Source organism: Carassius gibelio, chromosome B14, assembly GCF_023724105.1.
Source record: "Carassius gibelio isolate Cgi1373 ecotype wild population from Czech Republic chromosome B14, carGib1.2-hapl.c, whole genome shotgun sequence".
Classification (NCBI taxonomy): Eukaryota; Metazoa; Chordata; class Actinopteri; order Cypriniformes; family Cyprinidae; genus Carassius; species Carassius gibelio.
Window position 1 is genome coordinate 23,314,758 of NC_068409.1, and position 23,784 is coordinate 23,338,541.

A 23,784-nucleotide genomic window follows, 5' to 3' on the forward strand; every position below is an offset into this window, starting at 1 on the left:
TATTTTCTACTGTCGCTTTCAATCCAACATTTTTGACCTTGCCAAATAAAATGAATAATTTCTTTAAAATTTAATAATAATCTTTTTCAACATCAGTACAAGGAGTAAAATAATCATAGAATTGGAATGCTTACAAAAAGTACTTTACAATTGCCAATAATATGTTTTTAAAATGCTGCTCCTTTTTTCTTTTTTGCAAAGAAAAGTTAATGAGGTATTCATCTTATGCATCACAGGTGGCATTATTTTCCTAACCAACTCAAAGTGAGAAAGAAAGTGAATCCCCCAAAAGTTCCTCCAATCCATCATTGGCATGCTTTATATGTCAGTAATGAAGAGGAGATGCACAGGAGTCATGAATGAGACAAATGTGTGCTGGAATCCCACCTTATCCAGTTCAGTCTTCCTAGGAATCATGGGAGATGATGGGCTGTCCAATCCATTCCCCTGACCTGTAATGTCACGCACCACCTGTAATCACACAAAGATACACACACATCAGTGGTTCCCTACATGTGTAAACATAGTCCATCACACAAGGGGGTCTCTTTTACAAAAGCAATTTTCCTCTTGTGCAATATTGTTTCTTGCAGCAGGATACATCTATTGTGTGTATGTATAATGGACTGATATATAAGCATGCAAGCGAAAGAGGGACTGTGTTTACTTGAAGCCATTTCTCGGCTTGCTCCTTGCTTTGCACGGCTAAGACCAGTGCCTCCCCCCCGGGAAGAGAGAATCGGAGCTCGTGCTTCTTCCTCCGGCCATCTTTTGGCACATAGATGACGGTGCACAGGCTGAGTGGTATGTCTGTGTAGGGGGACTGGTCTTTAGAGCTTTTATAGCACTATAAAACAAGATTCAGAGGTGTACATGTATTATAATAGTACCAAGAAATATCAATGATCATTTTTATCCCTCAGGGCTTTTGGCAGCTCACCTGGAGTCTGTTCTCGCGGATCACAGTGAGTTGTTTGGCCCACTGGCCGAAGCGTTTCTTCCTTAGCAGGAATGCACAGATATGGCAGTCTCTCACCGGGGCCATGGAGTTCTCCTCTGAGGGCCACTGGTGCGTCAAACGCTGGCCTTTATCTTCCTCTTCCTCATCATATGACTCATAAGAACTGCTTAAGGCATCCGAGTCATTATCTGTAGAAGAAGTAATGGTATACTAATGCTACTAATAAGAAATGACAAGGCTATTTATAGCAGCAGGGTTCCCCCGCTTACAGGAGTTTTTGCGTGGTCCATTCACTTGCGTTATTGGGTAGTTGTTTTCAGCTTCTTCGTAATATCCGTCTTCAATGGAATTAGGAGGACTGGAGCTGCCTACAGATATACAAGAGATGTAAAATGGCACATATTTTGTGGATTTTTTTTTCTCGCAGATTTGTCATATTTAAAGAGCTCTTTAGACCTGCAGTGCAAGAGAAAAAGCTGACTTTGTGGAAAGACTTTAAGACAAAGTAAAGGTTGCATGGCAATGTGCATGAACTAATTGTCAATCCTCTTTGAAATTAAATTTAGATGTGTGATTTCACCGACATCTCTTATCATCTTCTCACTGAATTGCATGAATGCACAACAGTTTTTTTTAGCATCATTATTAAACTGCTATTGCTTTATTTGAAACATAAAAGCACTCAACTTTTAGTTAGGGCATTTATTTTTTTAAATAACCAAAACTTGGATATTTCTATTCATTTAAATTAAAATAAAGGGGTAACTATCAGTGTTGTGGAACAAACAGTCTCTCTTTGACCATATTTACTTTCTTAATGCACATTCTAGGTATTATTTTAAATATAGAAAAACTTTTGTCCATGTAATTTTTAATAAAAAAAATAGGCAATTGCAGCTGAAGCCGGTTGCATAACCTGTTTTTTTTTTCTTCAAGATTGGTCATAACTTTTTTTATTCAGTTATGAAAAGGTAGATTTGTCTTATTTGTATTGGAAAAGTATGACTAATTACCCCTTGGCAACTGCTAGTTGGTCAAAATAGTTCTTAAGATGTAGTCTTAACACGGTGGCTAAGGTTATGCAACCGGCCTCTGATAGCCAGATAACCTGACGTTAACCAATAGCCATTTAAACAATGTTTTTGTAACGTCACATTCAATATAGCTCCATTCTAGTATGTAACGTTCACATTTTCACAATCCTGTCAATTCCTACAGAATAAAATTAATTAGGATTTGACTTCTTGATTTAGGATTTTTTCTTCTTGAATATAATGTTTAATAAGAAAACGGGTCCCATTATGTAAGCAAAATTGTTTAACTCTTAAAAAACTTTGAATTCAAGTCGTTCATAAGTATCTGTTGTTACACAAAGTTGTAACATCACTCTCCACGCTATTTTATCTGTAGGAATTTATATAGACCATGCCATGTTTTCCAAGCAACGGAAATACAGCAACAAGACTCACTGCGGCTGGTGATATATTCTGGCATCTTTCCAGGGCTGAGTGGCACGGCCTCTTCATAGTAATCCTCTGGAGGTGGTGTGTTGGGCAGGGGGGGAGGCGAGTCCGCTGTGCTCTGGTCCAAAAAAATGTGGCAACAATGACTTACTCCATCTGTCTACCCCATCACATTCATTCACACTTAACATCTGCTTTTCAATGAATCCTCACAATAACATAAAGCTATGTTTTTCCTTTACACCACTCGGCAAGTTATTAACACATGATATGTGACCGCTGCATCCAATCAAAAGTCAAACCCACATGGCACGTGGATGACGGCTCAGAAATACATCAGATACTGGCCATCGAGGACTATTGGCACTCAAACACACTGATACACACAATGAAAAATCTCACTGCTGGAAGAATGCAGATAGAATCTATGGGGACCTCGTGAAATGCTGATGGTGACGTGACTAAGATAACAACCTGGCTCTGAACGTGCAATGCAGCTGGAAAGAGAAGTGGAGGTCTCACTACAGCACGATTAATCTTCCTGTCGTATCTCACCATTGCAGAGCACAGCCCTTATTACACAGTGACATTAGGGCTAATGATGCACTATATATTAGCGTTGGGTCTAAGGAACAGAGTATTATGGGTAATCCCCCGAGAGAAGATTTCTTACTGGTTTGGGGACGGTGTTATTAGTGTGTTTTGTCTCTGGCTCTTTCTTCTGATCCTCAATTTCAACTTTCAGCTCCCCGAGGTCACAATCTGTAAAAATGTGAAAACACATTTATGGGTGTAATATTCCAAAACATTGGAGGATGTTGAGAGATGCTAGAGATAGATATTCTTTACTTACCGAATGTATCAAAAAGGGATTCGACAAAGCTGGTTCCATTTCTGTATACTGAGGTGTTCATGTATGTATAGCCTTTTCCAGTGACTGCAAAGAACGAGTAAGAGAAGAGAAAGAACATATGTATGTAGGACAACTGCCAAAAGCTTTCTCAGTCTCATTTATGAGAAAAACAAGGCCTCATCAAGCTGAAGTTATTTCCATCAGGTCTTGTCACTTTCTGGTCCAAAGTTTTTTTTTTTTCTTCTTTGTCTAAATTGTCTCAAGAATATTTTTCTATTAATTCTCTGTGAGACTGATGTTTAATTTGCAATTTTTGTGCAGTTCCCTCCTGAAACAGAACAGTTCATAGCTCAATGTGGTCAAACTGATGAGACCACAGGGCCTAATAGGATTATCCAACTAAGCTGACCAAAATGTTTTACAATCCTTCTCTTGGAGAAAGAAAGGGGTGTTTGATTAGGTTTAGAGTTGGCCTCTGCAAGAGAGTGGCTTTCCAGGAACATGACTGGACATACATGGTCTACCAGCTGGTGGTCCAACCACTAAACCCAGCTTGGGCCAGATAATAACAATCAGACACTGATATTAGGTATTTACCTGAGGGCTGTAGTTGTTTGAGAAGGTTCTTCACGGCTGTTTTCTTCTCTTCTGTAGCACAACTCAGGGTCTCATGGTCCAACAGCTTCAAAAGCACATTCAACTCCGTCACCAAGAGCTCCATCGCTGAAGGTCAAGGCTCAGGGTTAGAGGTTGATAGAGACCAGACTATACAACTGTCAGTGCTTGTTAAAACAACAGATTAATTAGACCAACCATCAACCTGTCAGCATGAACGAGCAAATGAAAACATGTGTCAGTTGTAGAGGTTTTTGGTCAATGACGTGATCTTTATTTTTATCCTATTTACTATATGTTTTCAGAAATACATACAAATTCACACATACAACGACTTGACGACATATTGTTTAATACAACTGTTTAGAATTCAATTCAAATCATTGAGTTCAACCTCATTCTTTTTTTTTTTTTTTTATAACCATACGCAACTATGAACTTTGTGACCCTAACCCGAGATTTTCAAAAGATTTTTAGTTTTTTGATCATGAGACTTTTGAGAAAAGGGGATAGCGGGCTTGAGATCAACTTAGGTTTTCATCATTAATCATCCATCTCTGACTTTCAAAAGCTTGTAAAACTGGGGTGACTGAATCAGAATGGATCTAGATGCATGGTTCTTTGTAACATTATATTCCACAGAGTGTCTTCACATGTCAGCAGACAAAAGATGGGGGATTATTACAGAATTATAAATTGGAACAGGTTGGGAGCTCAAAACTTCATGCTGGGACTCTCAAGCTCTCTTCCAGGTCTCTGTGGGGTGAAAACCGCCCTGCTGGAGAAACCAAAAACCCTTGTGTAGAGTCAAAGATGTACCCTCTGATCTGTGGCGAATTTCCCATCCCACCTAGCAAGCTCACAGAGAGCATCAGAGGAGGGTCCAGACCCAAAAAATTAATTCTAAGTCTGACATCTATGCTCCCTCAAGACAAATTAAGAAAGTGGGGTTAACCTCTGGTCTCTTATGTCTAGATTATGCAGAGAAGGACTTTTTATTCTGAAGGAGGCGAGCTGAAATTCCTAGGATATCTCAACAGATTCTGCCGCCCACAAACTGAAGCTCATGTTAAGGACCAGCTAAACCACATTTTCTCTCCCAAACCCATTACTAATGATACACCTTCTACTAATGTTAAGTGTTTGAGTTTGAGCAAATGCACTGTCAGCAAATTAGCAAAAATATGGAACCAAAAACCTGGACTGCAAGGATGAAAAGACAGCATGAAACAATAAAAAGCTGATTTATCAGCGACCCTAGGCAGAGTGTGCCCAGCAGGAGGTTTGCTGATTTGGAAGAAATCAGACTGTTTTGTTCATGGAAAGTAATCAAGCCATGTGTACACCTCCTGTCCCAGTGGATATGAGCTCATGGTCAACACTGCCACCACATTGATCACGAGCAGAAGGCTAGAGTAAGAAGGGAGTGTGAATAGGGCTGATCATCCATGTCCATCACACAGCTGGACAATCTGGCTTGGACAGAGGGTCAAGCTGAGCCAAAGTATTTACCTCAGGGCCTCTGATATTAACAGGTGTGGTGGGTCAAGACTCAGATCAATTTCAGCTGTCAGATACTCCATGAGCAATGTATTAAAATACGGAATTCCTTCAAAAAGCAGAAAGAGGAAAATGCTGAAGTGACAAAAAAGATAGGATTGGAGATGTATAGAAATTCAACTAAAATACAATCTTACAGTGAGCTTATGATATTATATATGCTTTGGGGTCTCAAGGCTGCATTCATTTGTTCAAAAATACAGAAAAACAGTAATATTGTTAAAAATGATAAAAAAAAATGATTCATGTGATGCAAAGCTGCTATTATTTCAAATTTAGTGTCACATGATCCTTCAGAAATCATTTTGATATGTTCAGTCGGTGCGGAAGAATCATTCCGCACTCTGTATCTTTCCACAATCATTGCATCATAGTTTTGAATAATTTTACACTAAATTAATGCAATACTACAGTATCATGAGACAGAAATAGGAGTGAGAATCAGGCTATACAAGATCTGTTCAAACCATCTGTTTTTCAGTAATAGATATATCTGTTTTCTGCACATTCATGCTGGTTTACCATGGCTACACTCCAATTTCAACAATAACCAGATTTACCAGCATTTTCCAGGAACAAACTTGCTGGAAGCTGGTCCAAATGGTGTAAGATGTCGTGACATAAACGCATTCAGGATTTTTCAAGTATAGAAAAACGTCTCCGGTCACTCAAGTTGTACATAAATGGCCACCACCCTCTTCCACATCCCCATGAGAAACCTAATGAATGATGTGCTTCTAGTCAGATTGTGCTATGGTCCAGAAAGTGTCAAAACGCTTCAGCATCACATCTCTCCGTGGGGAAGGTGAGGAGTTTAAAAGCCACAAAAAACACAAATACTCCAATTCACACAAACACATTCTTACACCCACATGTACAGAAATTACTCATCTGAAATTTGGGTCAGCAAACTGCTGCTTTGACAAGAGTGTTTTCTCTTCTTCTTTGATTCACCACAGTTGCAGAACCTTTGTTATTGACTAATGTACTGCAAAATATCTCACTTCCTTTCATCGTGTCCCCAGCTGCCTTACAGGCACTCCCCCCGGTGTGTAAGTCTGAGTGTTTCTCTGTTCAGACTTGTTGACACAAGGCCCCTGTGATCACAAAAAAGCCAGAGTTTAACTTTGCGTGTTGCCCTCAACATGACCTTCTTCAACAGACTCAGTTGGGTGGCAACTAAAGTGGAACAATGTTTGCAAGTGCCAAAAATATGCTACATGTGCCCACTTGGCAAATTATTTGACGAATTTAGTGTAAAAACCAATCATGTGGAGTAACAAGCCATTTAGGGCAGTGTGAAGTGTCAGCATAGTAAATGTGTTAATGTTGTATATAAGCTCTCCTTTAAGCCAAGCTTATGATCTAATGCCTAAAGTGACGCAACAATTTACAGAATACATTTAATTAAATCAGAGAAAAACTTGCGTTAAAACTTTATGGTTTTGGCAGTTTGATGCTAGTTAGTGCTAGTTTGATGCTGGTCTACCTAAAAGATGTTCATCAGCCAGCGAAGGCTTACTAGCATGATCTTTTAGTATCATTCTCAGAAAAAAGGAACAAAAGCTGTCACTAGGGTGGTACCCTTTCAAAAGGTACATTGCTGTACCTAGGGATGGGTACCGAAACCCAGTATTAAACTGGCCCCGGGGCTAAATTATGAAAGACCGTGGTATCAGTAAGATCTGACGGTACCGGTTCTGCTTTCGGTACTGGAGGGGGAAAAAATTAAGGTACTATGTATTTTTGCTTAATAATGTTATCGTGCACGTTTTATCTCACCAAACATTTCTAATGTGCGATCATATTAAGACGTGTTTGTCTGTGAGATCTGCGAAAACGCTCATGCGCGCCGCGGAGGCTGTCTGTCAGTCAAACACACACAACAAGGACGAGCGCGGCACACGCACAGATATAACAGCATGAAAACTCCCTTAGTAATAAAGAGTGACGATGGCGAAGAGATTTGCTTAATGATGTTATCGTGCACATTTTATCTTACCAAACATTTCTAATTTGCGATATTATTAAGACGTTTGTCTGTGAGATCTAAGAGATTTATCATGCGCGCTGCGGAGGCTGTCTGTCAGTCACACCCACACACAACAAGAACGAGAGCGGCGCACACACACGAAGGGGCTGTTCACATATCGCTCTTTTGCGCACTCAAGTTCGTTATTTCAAATGCAGGTGCGCGGTATGCGCGCTCATAATGGAAGCGACGCGGTCGCGACGCGCACGCGGTTCGACGAGCTCGTTTTTTCCAGGCGCGTCCGCACCACATCGAGTAGGAAACATCTCAACTTTTCAGAATGCTGCGAGCGCACCGCAGGTCATGTAACTTCCTCACCTTTTCCGTAACAACGGTGAAGCTCAGCCAAGATGAAGGAACAGCTGATAGCTGTATGTGGATTTTTTATTAATTTAGTAGCAGTGCTACTGCAAGCAGTTTTTAGTGCTGCAAATCCATTCATCCATTGCTGAAATTTCCGCGTCTTCATGGAGAGAGCAGGTCATGGTTGCTTAGCCACAGCAGAAGTCTCAGGAGCGCAAGTGCCCGAAGGCTTTGGGGAAAAAAATCAGAAAGCGGCGCGCCTAGCGTTTTCCACGCGAAAACACAAGCAATCTGTCAAAAGTGCATTATGTGCAGACAGAGAAATGCAAAGTTTTGACTGCCTAACACAACACAAAGTACCGATAAGAATACCGTTAAAGTACCGGACTGTTAAGCAGTATCGGTAACGGTAGTAATACCGTTAAAACCTTAACAATACCCATCCCTAACTTACCCATAAACAGTGCATTTTAAGTATCTTAAAACAGTTGTACCTTTTGAAAAGTTACTGTACCATCCCAGTAACAGCTTTTGTACACTATTTTACAATAGGATTCAATTTGTTAATATTAATGCAATAGCTTGAACTAACAATAAGTAATACTTTTACAACATTTATTAATAATGTTAGTTTGTACATATACTAATGCATTTTCAAAAAATACACAGCACTCTTGCAGCATTTAATAATTAATCTTTATTTGTACATATACTAACACATTTTACATTAGTTCTAAAATGAACAAACATGAATTAACAATGAACAATAGTTCATTTATAAATTAACATTAACCAAGACAAACAAATGCTGTAGAATTTTTACTTAATGCATTAGCAAATGTTAACAAACAGTTTATTAATATTATTATTATTATTATTATTATTAATTATTATTAAATGTGACTGATATTTCTGATCAAGCTGGTTAATCAATGCAGTCTTTCAGTTAAGCAAAGTATAATGCGTTTCTCAATGTCAAGGAAGGATCCTTGGAAGCCAGAATTTAGAGGATGCTACGTCATCGACATCCATCGAAGGACTGTTCCAATGTCGAGGATCCTCGGAATTTCAACCAAGGACTGAGTCCTTAGTACAAAAAATATCCTATATACAGGAAAGGATGCATATGTGTAGGCTTCGTACTCTTTGCGCTTTCAAATCACCCACAATCCTATGCGTGCAGCTTTGCTATCTTGTTCAAAAAATTATAACGAATTAAATTCGGACCTGTGATTAAACAATTGTTAGCTTGGTTGCTGCCACTGACATTTCTTTTATAAATAACTAGTTAAGTTGTTCAAAGTAATTTAATGTTAATATAATACCAGTCACAGTGTTATTCATAGCTTTCTCGTCTTTTTTTTAATAAGGACCAAGGAACAAACGGAGGCGTTTATACCTCTCTGTGTGGAAAACAAGCAGCCGTTTACCAGGGGGAGAGGCACCGCGGTGAACGGATATTGGTGAGAAGCAAATTATTAAAAAACCTTTTCATTGACGTAATGATGTGCACTTGCTAGCCTGTTCCATTTATGTGTTCTTCGAATGCTAAAGAGAAGCCTCGCCTAGCCTCTGAAGGAAGTGACTTGGAAGGACCAGTCCTGCCAAGGAAGTATCCTTGAGATTGAGAAATGCCTATAGACATGATCACAATAGCATCACATGCACTGGACCAGCTTCGAAAACATGACATATGCTGCTAGTCAAGCTACTAGAAAAGTGGTAAACCAGGCTGGAATCCAATTTCCTTTTTAGGGGCCGTTTACATGACAACAGCGTTTTGGGGTACTGAAAATGCATATTTTTGAAAACGGTTTCAATGTGAAAGTTTTTGAAAATGTGCGTGCATAGTATGTAAGGTATGTAGACATGCAGTACATGTTGATTTTAAAGGCAAGCGTGAATGAACATACAAAACAATGGCGGAGTACATGGTACTGTTGTTGCTGCTCAAGAGTTTGCTAATGATTCTTCAGCAAATTATGGATTTACTTCACCAATATTATGACCAACAGCGGAGATGCATCATATACAACATATAATCATCACTTCCCTACAGGTAATGTTTACTAACAATGCAATAGCGCCAACTACTGGACTGGCATACGTAATACAGCGTTTTTGGCCATTTCAGCGGATATGTGTAAATGCGAATCGTTTGGAAAATGCTGTTGTGTAAACGTGAAACCTTTTAAAAATGCAAGGGAAAAACGTTTCTGTTTTTTTAATACATTGTTGTCATTTAAACTTAACCTTATTCAGCTAAAATGCCATCAGTTATTCCATGGATACGGCAAAAGTAAAAAATGCAGCATTTACTTTGTTTTGGTGTATTTCCCATAAAGATCACAAGAGTCAGGTGAGGTCAAAAATAAGATTTGGAATTCATAATGAAAAAAAAGTCTTCAGAGAGCAGTTAGAACCAACTTAAGCCAACATGAGTGCAGTGAAGCATATATGATTCCTACAGAGATACGCTCTTAAATGAGATGAAACACATTTGCTCTTCTCTTTGCACCTGTGGAGGGTCATTTCCAAAGCCAAGCACAACACGGGGCTACGTGCCCACTCCCCTCCAGAGAGCCGCACATGTGGCCCTCTCTGATAATACCACATCAAAACAGCAGAGTGGGAACACAGAAATCTACACAGGCGCTCAAAGCTGGATCAAGTTTACCTGCAGGTTCTTCTGATGGCAGGGGTGCTTGTTGCTTTCTTTTGGATTGACCCCTTGCGAGATGTTTTTAACTTTGTTGCAGGCAAATCAGAGATGATGATATATTTTTCTTTCTCGCTCACTTGAAAGCACTTTACTGACAGTCATATTGTTTCAACATATGCTAAAAGCCATGTTGAGGAATGTAAAGTTGGCGTTGAAAGCTGTGTTTTTAGAGGACAATGGGGTGTTTTCCCAGAACTGCACCAGTGCTTCAGCACTCAGCACCTCACACATTGCCGTAAAGCGAGGAAACATTCCTCACCTCATTGAAAGGGCAACCAAAGAGCTTTAAGATGCCCACCAGAGATACTGTAGTAATCTATACTCTGTTGTGGAAACCACAGCAATCCGAAGAAAGCTCTAAACACCTTGGCAAGTTCTTATTTTACAAGCATATTTTGCTTAGACAAAAAGACAACACCTGTTTAAACATGTACAGTTTGGATTTTATGAGTGTGATGCTACTATACAGATTTACTCCAAGCAATGCACAACTACAACTCGACGACTAAAACAACTGGCTTAAAACAGCTACAAATACCAATACATTGTTACGCTTAATTCAAGTTGGAACATGTTGATTTAACTAAGACCAATCAATAAGTTTCACTTCAACCTCTATGGAAACCATTTACACAAATGTGAAAACTGTTCGATAACACAATTATCTAGTTCCTAAGGAAAAAAGACAAACATGTGAGTAACAAAACACCTACCAGAAACAGCTGCTGAGGAGACAGCCAGACCCACCATCTCTTTCCTAGATGTAAGTCATGCAGTTGTTCCTGAACTAGTCACAGCAATCCAGAATGGTGGAATCAGCTAATGAACTGACTCATTCACAGGTGCATTTCCTTCTGATTTATCTCTTTTTTTCCTGTGTCCAAGTTAAAAGTGACTGAGGGATAGCAGGGGAATTTATCCTCCCTTTCTGGTCTGTTGGATTGTGTCTGGGGGTGGGGTGCTCACTGATGACTGTGTGTGTGAAGCAAGGGGAGGCACCCAGTCCTGATCTAATCCGGAGGGGTTCTATAGCACCTGGGACAGGCCCTGAGTAAATACACACATCCCTCCCCCACGGGGGGAGAATGGAGAGCAACACTCCTCATTGGTTCCATTTTTTTGTTTTGTCATGCCAGTTTACACATATGAATGTCAGCAATGGAAAATGTCACCCAAACCAAAGATGACATTTTAGAGGACAGTTTTGCAGAGTATATGTATACTGGCAAATCTGACCAGTTAGAAACATGTGAATTAAGGTTCTTCCTCAAGAAGGAACAAAACTGAAAAGCATTTGCTATTTAATTTCGTAGCACTTTTCATAGTTACTCTTTGAATCACTAATTTACAGTAAAAGACACATACCCATCTGAAGCTGCTCAAAAGTAGACTGACCTAGTGCTGCACGAAACTCACATTATTAGTTAAGCCATTTTTTCAGTGTATTTATATATATATATATATATATATATATATATATATATATATATATATATATATATATATATATATATATATATATATATATATATTTTTTTTTACAATTAAAAAAGCATTTAATGAGGAGTCAATTATATATTATTTTCAAGATTAATTAAATTTAAATGTCTAAACATTTATATGTCCATTTGTATTTTTATTCACATTAAACTGGGACACAGCATTTTAACATCAAAAGTGAACTCGTCACCTTCTCATTTGTAACTTTTCTTTCCTATAGGCAAACCTGCCTTACATAACCCCTGTGGCAATCACTGATTTGAATCTGTTGATCTGCCCTGTCTGCCCGCAGTCTCTTCTAAAGAGTACAGACTCTGTCTGTTATGTTACAGTGCCCCTAGATACTGTAGTTATGCACAATAGAGCCATTTTTCCAGTGTTCTCAAGTGAAAAGTTGGGGGTCTAGTTCTCTTCATTGTGTTCACCCATCCAGAGAGTAGTCGGGTGCCGACATGTACAGACTCACATCAGCACGTTCAAAGTGACATTACTCTAAGCTACAGGCAAACCTAGGACCAGTCGGCAGGATCTGACATGCTGAATATCTCAAAACCCACTCCCCCCACCCGACCTCTTTCTCTCTCTCTCTCTCACACACACACACTTCTTTGCAGATAAGCAGCTCGTATCAGCAGTTCCATCTCCTCACCACTGAAAGAGGACACATTTCTGTCCATTTCCCAGTTGAAGGTTCCTGAGGGCATGCTACATCTTGCGAGACAGATGAGACGCTAAAGGTTTGTGTAGTTAAACTTTGCAGGGCTGTTGCTAGACAGCTTTGGACTAGAGATAAGAGACAGTGGATATGAGAGAAGCCATTCATCTGCAATTTAAGTGATTAGATACATTCAAACCACAATTACTGCATTTAATGGGGACTCATTAAAGCTTGCACTTTTGCGTATATTTAAAATAACTATTTTTTCCCCTACTTTCCTCATCTTGAGGGAGTTATGTGGGTTCATTTTGTTAGGAGACATACAAGTCAACATTTTCACATTTAACCTTTTTTTAAAAGTGACTTTCCACTTTTGCTAAATCATTGCCAAGGAAGATCAGACCATTGCTCACACCCTGACTGAACTCCACAGACGCTCGTCTGGCTGAGATACAAGCAACAGCAATATAGTGACGGAGCACTCTGACCTCTGATCTTTCCAAAAACACACAAATGTAGCCCTTACTGTCACACTAAAAACAAACCTGGTTGTAAATACATTAGCCAACACACAAAGTACATGCAGGAATACAACAACAAATCTCCAAGAGCTACAGTTCTTACTTAATACAAAAAACATACGCTGAAGTGCATTACAAGGCGGCCTCACATTCACTCTCAAATATAGCATAACCTCTTATTAGTTTTGTCAGAAGGCACAGAGGCAAAATGCTCCCAAAGTCAATAGCAAGAGAGGCCTTCCAACATAAACCACCAAACTGTCATCAAATATGAATATCCTGTGGTGCAACAGATGTTTGCGTTGTTTCGGGATGTTTAACTTACCACACCAATCTTGCGTGCCGCCCGGTGTGACTCAAAGGAGATATGTACTGTGATGTCTCAAATCTAAATCATCACATCTATCAAATCGTTCTTGTTCATAACATAAGAATTCATAACAGAAGACAGGGTGTCACTGGAATGTGAAGGACATCAAGAACATCGCTGTGACTCATCAAGGTGAAGGAATGAATGATCTTATCTTGATCCGACTGGATTGACGCTAACATAAGGGTGCCTGGATGGATTGACGACTCAGCGATCCTCTTCGATCATTCAGCATTGAAAATCTCCCTCAGAATTCCAGGCTGACTCGGATCATCAGTGTTCAAAGCTCCACGGGGGAAAGGAGCGAGTTTGTGCACACATACACTGATGATGTCACACTAGAATTCCCACAATGAGAGATAACAAACACAAAACCTCATTTGTTTGGACACCTTGGAATATTGATGTTTGCATGAGACTCTGGTCTGATGGGACGCCGTGGTGGGAAATACATATTTGGGTGCATGCCACAAATTACAGAGCCTAACAACTACAGTTACAGTGCTTGTCAAATGTTACAGTCAAACATCTGTTAACATATCCTAAAATGTTTCTGTCAAATTCAGTCAAAAGTAAAACAAATCATAAAAACGAAAACAAATCATAAGAATTAGAAAAGAGTGGAAGGGTCTTGTACTGATGATAGGTATTATAGATTGGAGCAGATTCCAATAAGTGTGATATTGAATCAAATGCAGAGACAGTATTTCGCTCATCACTATTTGCATTTATATATAAAAAAATACTTATAAAGGTTGGATAGTTATACTGTTCTCTTTTACCCTCATGTTGTTCCAAACCTAGAACCAACTAGGAGACATCATCATTTTCCATGCAATTACAATAAATGGAGACTGAAGCTTTCACAGCCCCAAAAACCATAAAAAATATCATAAATAGTACATAACTTTAGCACTATATTCCAACTCTTCTGAATTCACACACGCATGAATGAATCGTCTAAAATAACACCAGTAACATAATTAATCAGACAGGAATTTTTCAACTTTAATTCACTGAGACTAACTTGAGAACCTGATCAGTTTGATTAATCAAAAATCATTCAGATTGGTTTTGTAAACCAGATGAAATGATTCATCAAAAAGATTTGACTCCAAATTATTTGTGAATGAATCAGTCATTTTTTATTTTACGAACAAGCCATTGTTCACAAAACAGAAAGTCCAGCCCTAAATGCAGTCTATCTGTTGAGCAAGAACATGTCAGCTTGCTCAAACAAACAGATTTGAATAGTTTACACTCTGGGAAATCAACCGAATGCCTTACTTCTAGTTGTCTCTTCACATTAAGTTGAGACAGTGAGTTCACAAAAAAAAAAAAAAAAAAAAAACACCCCTGCACACATTAAATCTCACAGGGAGACTTCTCCCTGACATAAAAAGTCATAATTTACCCAACCTCAAGTCCTTCCAAACATGTATGACTTTCTGTCTTCTATGTAATACAGGCAGAGATATTTTGAAGAATGTTGGCAACCAAACAATTTGTCAACGACTGACTGCCAATGATTGGACAGACAAAAGAATACATAATAATAATACTTAATGTGTGTGTATTCTGCTAGAATTAACCCTTTAACTATACATACATCTGAAACTACTATATCTACAACATAGAACTAAATAAGAAAATCCTGCACAACCCCTTATCACTGCATCTTAAACCACAAATACAGAGAGAGAGGCTGCAGAGAGGTAGCAGGTGAACATGTGGAACAGCTTAGCCTATAATTCTCTCTAAAATCTGACTCGTATACAGTATTAAAGCCTAAGCACATTTGTGTGGAATTACATGTCACTCCTGCTGCTTTATGATCGATGAGAACATGCTTTAGGTTATCATAAAATGAAGCAGCACACACACACACACACACACACACACACACACACACACACACACACACACACACACACACACACACACACACACACACACACACACACAAAGCTGATTTCAAGTTGATTTCCAGTCTCTTGTTTTGGAAGCATTCAGCAATTCTTTAACACATTCTTATATCTAGAAACCTCAAACACAAACTCTTATGTTTTGTTCATAGACCAGCTATGTCAAAACGCAATTATTGTATACAGTACAACATTAACACCAGACCCTCCTGGCCAGTTCACATTAAGAAACATCCAAACATGGATAAATAGTTTAAGAAAAACAATCTTGCACACTCATTGAGGACACCAAGTAAAACAAATAGAGAGAGGCAAGACACGAGAGCCCATCTTTAATGCTGCAGTGCTGTGTGGGGGGAGCTGCTGTGGTTAATGACCCCTGCTCCAGTGATGGGGTTTGGCTGCTGTTTGAAGGAAGCAGGGGGAGTTGGCCATTAGGCCGGGGCCTCCCTCAGGTCACAGTGCTCCTTGTATCTACACACTGCACCAGAGTTATGGACCCTGAAACTCCCACTCACCTGTTTAAGCATTAACTAGCTTTGAAGGGCAAGAGTTTTGCTTGGTGGGGAGCAGGAAGCTTTTATGTTAACACTCCTCTTCGCTCCTCTTTATAAACCCCTTTGCCTGGGGGTTCTCAGTCAGTGCCAGGCATCTGTTTCTGTACGTTTTATACTGTGTAAGCATTTACAGGCTGTATATCGTGGAAAATAGGATGTGTCCTTTTTTATTGAAGCAAAAGTGTTTGATATACTATATAACCTACTCTAATGTTCACTAGTTCATTCAAACCATATACTGTTAAACAGCAAAAATGGTAATTTAAAGCAGTGGTTTTTAACCGGAGCATACTAGGAGGCATCAGTTAAACATTTAAGGGGTGATGGATGACTTAGTATAATTAGTATATTAAAATAAACACAAAATCGCAACCGATTCCCTTTATCCACGCAGTAGCTATTGTTTTTAATTAAAAAATGCAGTTCTTGAAAAACATATATTACTTCGAGTATTGTGTTAGACAACAGGAGGCCTTTGAGTCAAAAAGCTTGAGAACCACTGATCTAATATCAACAATAGCAAAGATAAAATGTAAAAAATACATCTGAATAAATAAACTAATACAAAATTTAATGAATGAATTAAAAAAGAGAGTTATCTGTAAGTTACCTTAGGATGTACAATGAAAAATGAGAATAGTGCAACAAATATGGTTTTAGCTGGAATTATACAAATTTAATTTAACCATAAATGGTTCTAAAAAGAATCTGCTTGTTTTAAATTGCAGAATGCATTGTATTATTAATTGCTGAATTACATAATTAAAATTATGAATTAAACCTGTGAGGTTGTATAATTGAGACATTTTATAATTAGTATATATTAAGGTGAAACTGGTAATTAAATTAATACATTATTTTTCAGTTATTATATTTTATTATATTATATTATATTAATATTATATTATATTTGACATTTTTATTTAGAACAGCGGTATACTTGGGAAGAAAAAGGACATGTAAAGATTAATTATGATGTTTTATGGTGCAAAAAGCCTTGGCTAACATTATTACTAGACCTAAAAATAAAATTAAAAAAGTAGTAGTAGAGACTGATATCAAATCACTCACCACTTTCTAATATCTGGTCTGATAGTAAAGTGAGGGCCGAAACAGGAGCAGATGTAAGGTCTGTAGGCTCATGATGGAAAAGTGGACTCAAGATAACAATCCTGAAGCCTCTGCATCTTCAATGTTTCCACATGAAGTCCTAACAGCCTCTGTTACACTGTCGCCAACAAGTAGCAGCAACTCTTGAAGTTTAAAATCTGGTCACAATTGTGGTCACAGAGTCTAATTCTCTTTTATTATGGCCTGTGTCTCTGTTTAATATCAGCCAGAGAAAATAGCAGTGGGAAATCCCCCAACGGCCCTTCTGAGGTCATCTGAGCCACGGAGTCCTGGAACAATCAGTGAGTGGAAGCAGCGAGTAAATGGGTTAGGCAGGTGCTGGAACTCACACCAGTACAGTAAAGCAAACTCCCTAGAGCAGTGGGGTGAGCTGCAGGGGTCAGGAGTGGATAGGATGTGGAAATAAAAGCTGCTCATTTTAATACAGCCTGGTTGTGAAGGTCAGCGCTTCAGAAAAAAACCCGGGCACCAAACCCCCACCATATGGCATGAAGACGGCAAGTCCCATCTCCAATACAAAGAATGCCTTCAGTCTTGCCAGCTTAATTCATATCATTTAACACCCGAAAACCCCCATGATTTCACTCTGCAGCTATGCCTCTTCCTTTTTTTTTTTTTTTTTTCACGGTAAAGAGATGCAGTGTTTCGCAGACACTATTAAGACTGTACAAGCCACTATTGTGGCTGCTGAATAACTGGATGCTTTGTCTGGGAATCCTCATGGAAGGCATATTAATTGGAGTGTGTGTGTCTGGGTATGCAGAAAAATGGAAGACTTCCAAGAGCTAGGGTAAAACCCTGATCTCTGACCTCTGCCTATCTGTCAACAGGCAGACACAGAGCTGGAAGCTTGGGTTGAGCACTGACATCACTGCTCTGCTTCAAAGTCTAGTAAGCTGCTTATAGAGGCAGCAATTTTTAATATGCAATTTTTAGATTAAATGCACACTTCTATCATTGCCTTTCAAAAGTTAGATGATGGTAAAAGTAATGTGAATGATAAATGCACAACTAAATATCCAATATTGTTCAAGAAAGATGAATGAATCAAATCTGTAATATACACTACCATTCAAAGGTTTGAAAGAAATTATTACTTTTAATCAGTAATTTCAAAAAAAATCTGCTCTTGCAAACTTTATATTAATTAGAAAACCTTTAAAAATGTTCATGGTTTCCACAAAAATATTAATAAGCATAACCGTTTTCAACATTGATAAAACAAATAAATATTTATTGAACACCAAATCAGTGCAAAATATAAACAGACCACCCTAAACAACCTGAGGTTAACTAGGCACTCACTGCCATAAAAGCTTGTGTATGTGGTAAACAGATTTGTAGTTTTCTACAAATGGTGTCACCGTGGCAGCCTCAGAACTCCACAACTTCACCATGGAAATCAGTAAGCACAGCCTGCACTATGATTCAACAGAGACTTGTTAAAGACCTTAAATACTGACACACAACTTGTTAAACACCTCCATTATCTTGCATGAGAGTCTGGTGGGTGTGCACTGTCTAGTCCATTTCAGCTGGTTGAGATGTCATTGGCAAGAAGGCAGATGATTCTCAAAGAGATTGAATGGGTGGTCCAAGACGTAAAATGGTCAAAGCAAACAAAGATGTTTCTATAAGCCAAGTCAACTGTGTAATCACAAAAGCATGCATGCCGTTCATTTCCCTTGTCAGGGCTCAAGCTGAAGCCGACGGCTGACGAGCAGTTGCGTTATTGCACTAAATCCTGCTAACCCATATCCATGTATTTATACAAAAGTGGAATTCCCGCAAGCCAGAGGGAACAGGTTGCTTTGTACCGACTTGCAACCGTGACATACAACAATCAAGGCCAGACCGGGCTTGCAGATTCTGCACCAACAAGAAAACACTGTTGCTATTCATTGTGCTGATCTCAAGAACTCTGGATGAGAGCGGTAGTGCAAATTCATGTTTCATTATAAGATTTACAAGACAAACGATCATTGTTCCGGACACTCCTAAGCTCTTCCACATGCTCACAGTCTGAAGAAAACAATAATCATGATTCAGTGCAGAGTCTTACATGAAGAGACAATCCCACATACTCAGCGAGTCAGTAGGGAGAGGTAGAGTCCCCTTCACGCCTACCTGATTCTCTGGCTTCAAGCATCTTTTCTCTGTCTGCTCTCAAACCCGTCCGAAGTTTAATGATTCACATTAGAGCAAATGGCTTAATCCGTTAAAATTGTCCACAATCTAATCAGTAAACTAGACAAACCAAAGCAATACATTGTGAAAACTGGGAGCTTTGGAAGTGTCAACATTTGACCATGAAAGCGACCTGCTGATAACAAAAGATGATATACTGAATAATGTTTTTGTTTGTACATTAAAGCCCAGTGGTCCACATTGATTTCCACTATATGGTAGAAGAAGATCTGGATCAACATAAGGATAACTATCCTTTTGTTTTATTTTTTGGATTGAACTTTTCCTTTAAAAGCAAATCACTACATCCATATAAACCTAATAACTCATTGAAACAACAACAACATGATAGTCTTCACATTCCCAAACCCCAAGGAGACATTAAGCAGCATGATAAAAATAGTGACAGAAGCAACATGCTTGCTCCGAAGGGGATGTCTGCTGGATGTCTTTTTTTTTCTGTCCTCCGTCCCTTGTGTTTATGTAAACACATTCACATTCTGATAGATCAGGAATTTGGCAGGGAGCGAGGACTCTTGTAAACAGTAACTGTAACTGAAGACACGGCCTTTGCCTTCTGCAAATACATGAGGAAATACACCTGTGGAAACCTAATAACAGGGTGGCAAACAGAAATTCTGCTGGATTTAGTGATGGACTGAATGTTTTAGGAGAAAGTGGAAGAGAGTATATTGTTTGAACGTAAGCCAAGCCATGCTCTGCTCTGTAATTACTTGCATGTGTTTACCTGGTAGTTGTCTCTGTTTTTAAGTGTGAAAAGTTGTGTGTTATATGGTGCTATACACAAGCCTTGATGGCTAAGGAATTGTGTTATGAGTTAAGAGAGCTTGACATTTATTGTAAGATAAATATGCATGCCAAGAATGGAATCCAAAGACAGTGGCATGCAAAAGAAAGGTAGACACAAAGTGTGTCACAGTCAGATAAATACATTTGCTCCTATAGCTTCCCCAAACAAAGGTAATATTAACTATTCTTCTGCTCAAAAAATAACTAATGTTGTCTTACGTTTTACCTTTTTAGGAATCGTTAACTTTGGGTTTAGACTAGGCTATGATTTGTGAACAGGAGACCTATTAATCTTTCCTTTTATCTTTGATATGTTGTGTAAACTCAGTCTTTTAGAGGTGGATGACTGGGGTTTAACTTTACTGGGAGAGGCACTGGCGGGAGGAACTGTATATGCACAGCAAACTGTGTCTCCAGACCAATGCTTGACCAGACGCAGCCGGATTGTTCAGAGAGAGCCAGCAGGATTCATCTCATTGTCTCAGTGAGGGGAAGAAAAATAGAAGAGCTAACGCCACAAGCAAGAGGCAGCGCTCTCATTTCTGCACCATGCCAAAACAGCAACTATCAAAACAGTAGGACTTTCAGGAGATCAAGAGAAGTACTACAGCCTCACCATAGGGGTCCTGTTAGAACTCAGAGAGACTTCACTTATTATAAATAAAGAAGCTCAAGAGTAAGAAAGATCTGAGAGCCCAGATCCAAGAGAAATTGAAAACTAAACCTTGCTACAAGCCTCTGAAATCACTATGCCACCCACAGCAGGATTATGTTCCAGGTGTATAGTCTCTTCTCAACGTTTGAAGTTAAGGGTCTGTATGAAATAGATTAATGTTTAAAACAGAAACTTCTTGTCAAAAATGAGAAACATTACATGAGAGAAACTGTCAGTTACATCGTATACAGCAGATCTCTATGTGTAACACTACAGTAGAGCTGATTGGAAGAGGAAAGGAAATCCGACTGATAACCAAGAATCGGTTCTCGGATCGTTTGGAAACCGATTCAGCAATTCAGTAAGTTTATGTCATCACGTGTCATTATGCATTATTAAGCTCGTTTTCAGCTAATATATTAATAAGTAGCTAATATATTTTCGCCCCACAAGTCCAATCCTCGGTTCATTCAAAAAGATTTTATTGTTAGCCCTCATCACGAATTGTACACATCAGAAAAAACGATTCAATTCGATTAATGAATGAATCGCTCAGTTTGTTTTAGTGAACTGGTTCAATTGATTCAACCGATCCGACTCAAAAGAACGGTTCGTACATGATTTGAAAAAGGGACGCGTTTGGTACAGTGCACCTTAAATAACAAATAAAAAAGTGGATTTAAGTGTTTATCTGCGCTTTCAAATCATTGTTACATAGTCTGTGTGCAACAACATGAGCAGCCACGGCTATACATAAGAGGACAAGTAAACAATTTATATCCAAAAACTAACATTCTACGCTTATCCAGCGTCATCAAGTTTCTGTTAGTTTAGATAAATAAACTTTTAATGCAATAATTTGCGAATGATTATCTGATGTAATTTTACTCACGTTTGCAGTTTATTTCCATATCAGAAGAATCAAACAAAACTCTTCGGCTTGTTGAAAACACACATTGCAGCCCGTGCACCCATCGATGTTTTGTACTTAAGTGACAGACACTATCAGCATTGAAAGATTCTCAATGAAGTTACAGACCGACTTCCCTCCATTATCCTGCTGGGTCCTAATGCTCATGACCGGGCTTGATGACAGACTGCCCCCTTATCTACTGATGCCATTCATCACACAAAAACACATTTTTACAGAAGAAAACAAACTTTTATTGCAATATAAGATGTACATAGTCTGTTGAAACTGACAGATAAATAAAGTTAGGAAGGTAGCAATTGTGATTAAAAAAGAGAATCAAAAATATGGTTATACTCTAGCTCTCTTCCTTCACTATGAAATTAATAGAACACTTCATAACAATCTATTGGGCAAACATGTTGTAAACACTACACACAAAGGCAGAAAACATGATGGTTTCACCTGTTTGTCAGTGAGGTACAAAAACTACTGTCAGTATCCCTTGGCATGAAAGACCCCACAGTTACGGTTAGGTCCTTATCAGGGTTACAGTTTGTTATTAGTCACTTCCTTCAAAGGTGTGATAATGTATTATTATTATTTTTTTTTCCATCAAGTAATATGGGAGTGTGAACAAGTTAACCTGTTACTGGCCTTACAATTAATGTTTACTTTGCATTCGATTTATTACCAAATCAGGTGACATAGTCACCCTGGCAATGACTCCAAAATATAATTAACCCACTTAAGGTATCACATAATTTCCTGATCCATCCTAACAGGAGTGATGAAAGTAAACTGCGTTATCCTAACCAACAGATCTTTTTTTTTTTTAAAGAGCATAACATTTAAAAAAAAAAAGAAATAATAACATTGCACCTTAATTCTTATCTGTTTTGTCTTCATCATCTGTAACAGACACAAGCCATATGTATTTCTACCATCACAATATACAATGTATGTTTCATCAGTATTAGTCTAATAATCCTAAAGTCTTCTTGTGAGAAATGTGTACATTCAGCATTCGTTACTCCTTGGAAATGACCTGAACATCGTACAGCACCGTGGTGCTCAACTTCACAAATAACAGTCAGACTTTGGTATTCATTGTCAAGCAAATCATCGCTTATTTCAGCCCATCTACGTTTATGTAGTCCTTGAATAACAGCGAAAAAAAAGGATTGAAAAATATTATTTTATAACCTTTAAAATTAAATATGACTTAATAATGTACTTGATGGATCACATAAGATGATTCACCCACTCCCATTAAAGTTGTATTAATTGTATTTACATTCTGTTCACTCACTTTGCTGGTGCATAAATTAATAAAGAACATAAGGCAAAATTCAAAATCCTTACAATTCCTGATACCTTAGTTTTGTCATTCAGAAACAAAATAAAATGTGTTCACTTTACACTCAAGTAAAAACTAAAATGTTCCCACCATTCTGTATATTATTTTATTTATTTATGTCTTCCTTTGTCAGATAGTCTGTCTGATCATTTATATGCCTCTGTCACAATGAACAGTTGCACAATTTCTTGGTACAGTCTAGGCATGACTATGTGTCTGAGACACAGGATGTGTTTGTTTAGTTAGACTGGAACAGGTATTCAGGTCTCTCTCTCTCTCTCTCTCTCCATGTGTGTGTGTGTGTGTGTGTGTGTGATAAGAACACTAGAACAGCCGGGCTTGTTTCTTCATCTCGTTCCTCTTCCACAGTGCCAGACGGTCAAACTCCACCATCGTCATCCCAAAAACCTCATAGAACTCCTCAGGGGAAAGATGCCGCTAAAATGTCAAGGAAACATCTTACTCAGTATATCCATCTATTCATCTGTTTTAATTTTTTTGTAAGCAATTATTAAATATTGAGACCAGAGATATCCATAGAGAGGGACAGACAGACAGATGATAAATTAATACAGTGAAACAGTAATATTGAGAAATATGACAATGTAAAATAATGTGTTTTAATATTTATTTGTGAAAGAACAAATTAGGTTGAAATAGAAATCTTTTTGTAACATTATACATTTCTTTG

The 23,784-nt window shown here is 38.4% G+C and overlaps 2 protein-coding genes across 10 annotated transcripts in view; both read right to left on the bottom strand.

Moving 5' to 3' along the window:
- The window catches only part of afap1l1a (actin filament associated protein 1-like 1a), a 28,690-nt gene extending 6,815 nt beyond the window's left edge, over positions 1-21,875 (bottom strand). For 2 of the 5 annotated variants that reach the window (XM_052575120.1, XM_052575119.1), the window contains exons 1-9: positions 21,716-21,875; positions 3,875-4,000; positions 3,278-3,361; positions 3,098-3,186; positions 2,431-2,542; positions 1,231-1,329; positions 941-1,149; positions 668-847; positions 388-471 (exon numbers count right to left, since the gene is read on the bottom strand). In XM_052575120.1, coding sequence (XP_052431080.1) covers positions 388-471; positions 668-847; positions 941-1,149; positions 1,231-1,329; positions 2,431-2,542; positions 3,098-3,186; positions 3,278-3,361; positions 3,875-4,000; positions 21,716-21,734 — 1,002 coding nt within the window. In that variant the 5' untranslated portion in view covers positions 21,735-21,875. Of the gene's footprint in view, positions 1-387; positions 472-667; positions 848-940; positions 1,150-1,230; positions 1,330-2,430; positions 2,543-3,097; positions 3,187-3,277; positions 3,362-3,874; positions 4,001-11,222; positions 11,467-17,111; positions 17,269-21,715 lie in introns of those variants that run through there. The other 3 variants (XM_052575121.1, XM_052575118.1, XM_052575117.1) reach the window with 3 other exon arrangements.
- An 88-nt stretch (positions 21,876-21,963) lies between these two features.
- ablim3 (actin binding LIM protein family, member 3) overlaps positions 21,964-23,784 on the bottom strand; it is a 139,889-nt gene continuing 138,068 nt past the window's right edge. For all 5 annotated transcript variants that reach the window (XM_052575124.1, XM_052575126.1, XM_052575125.1 and 2 more), the window contains one exon: positions 21,964-23,531. The gene's annotated coding sequence lies outside the window, so the exon portion shown is untranslated. The remainder of the gene's footprint in view (positions 23,532-23,784) is intronic.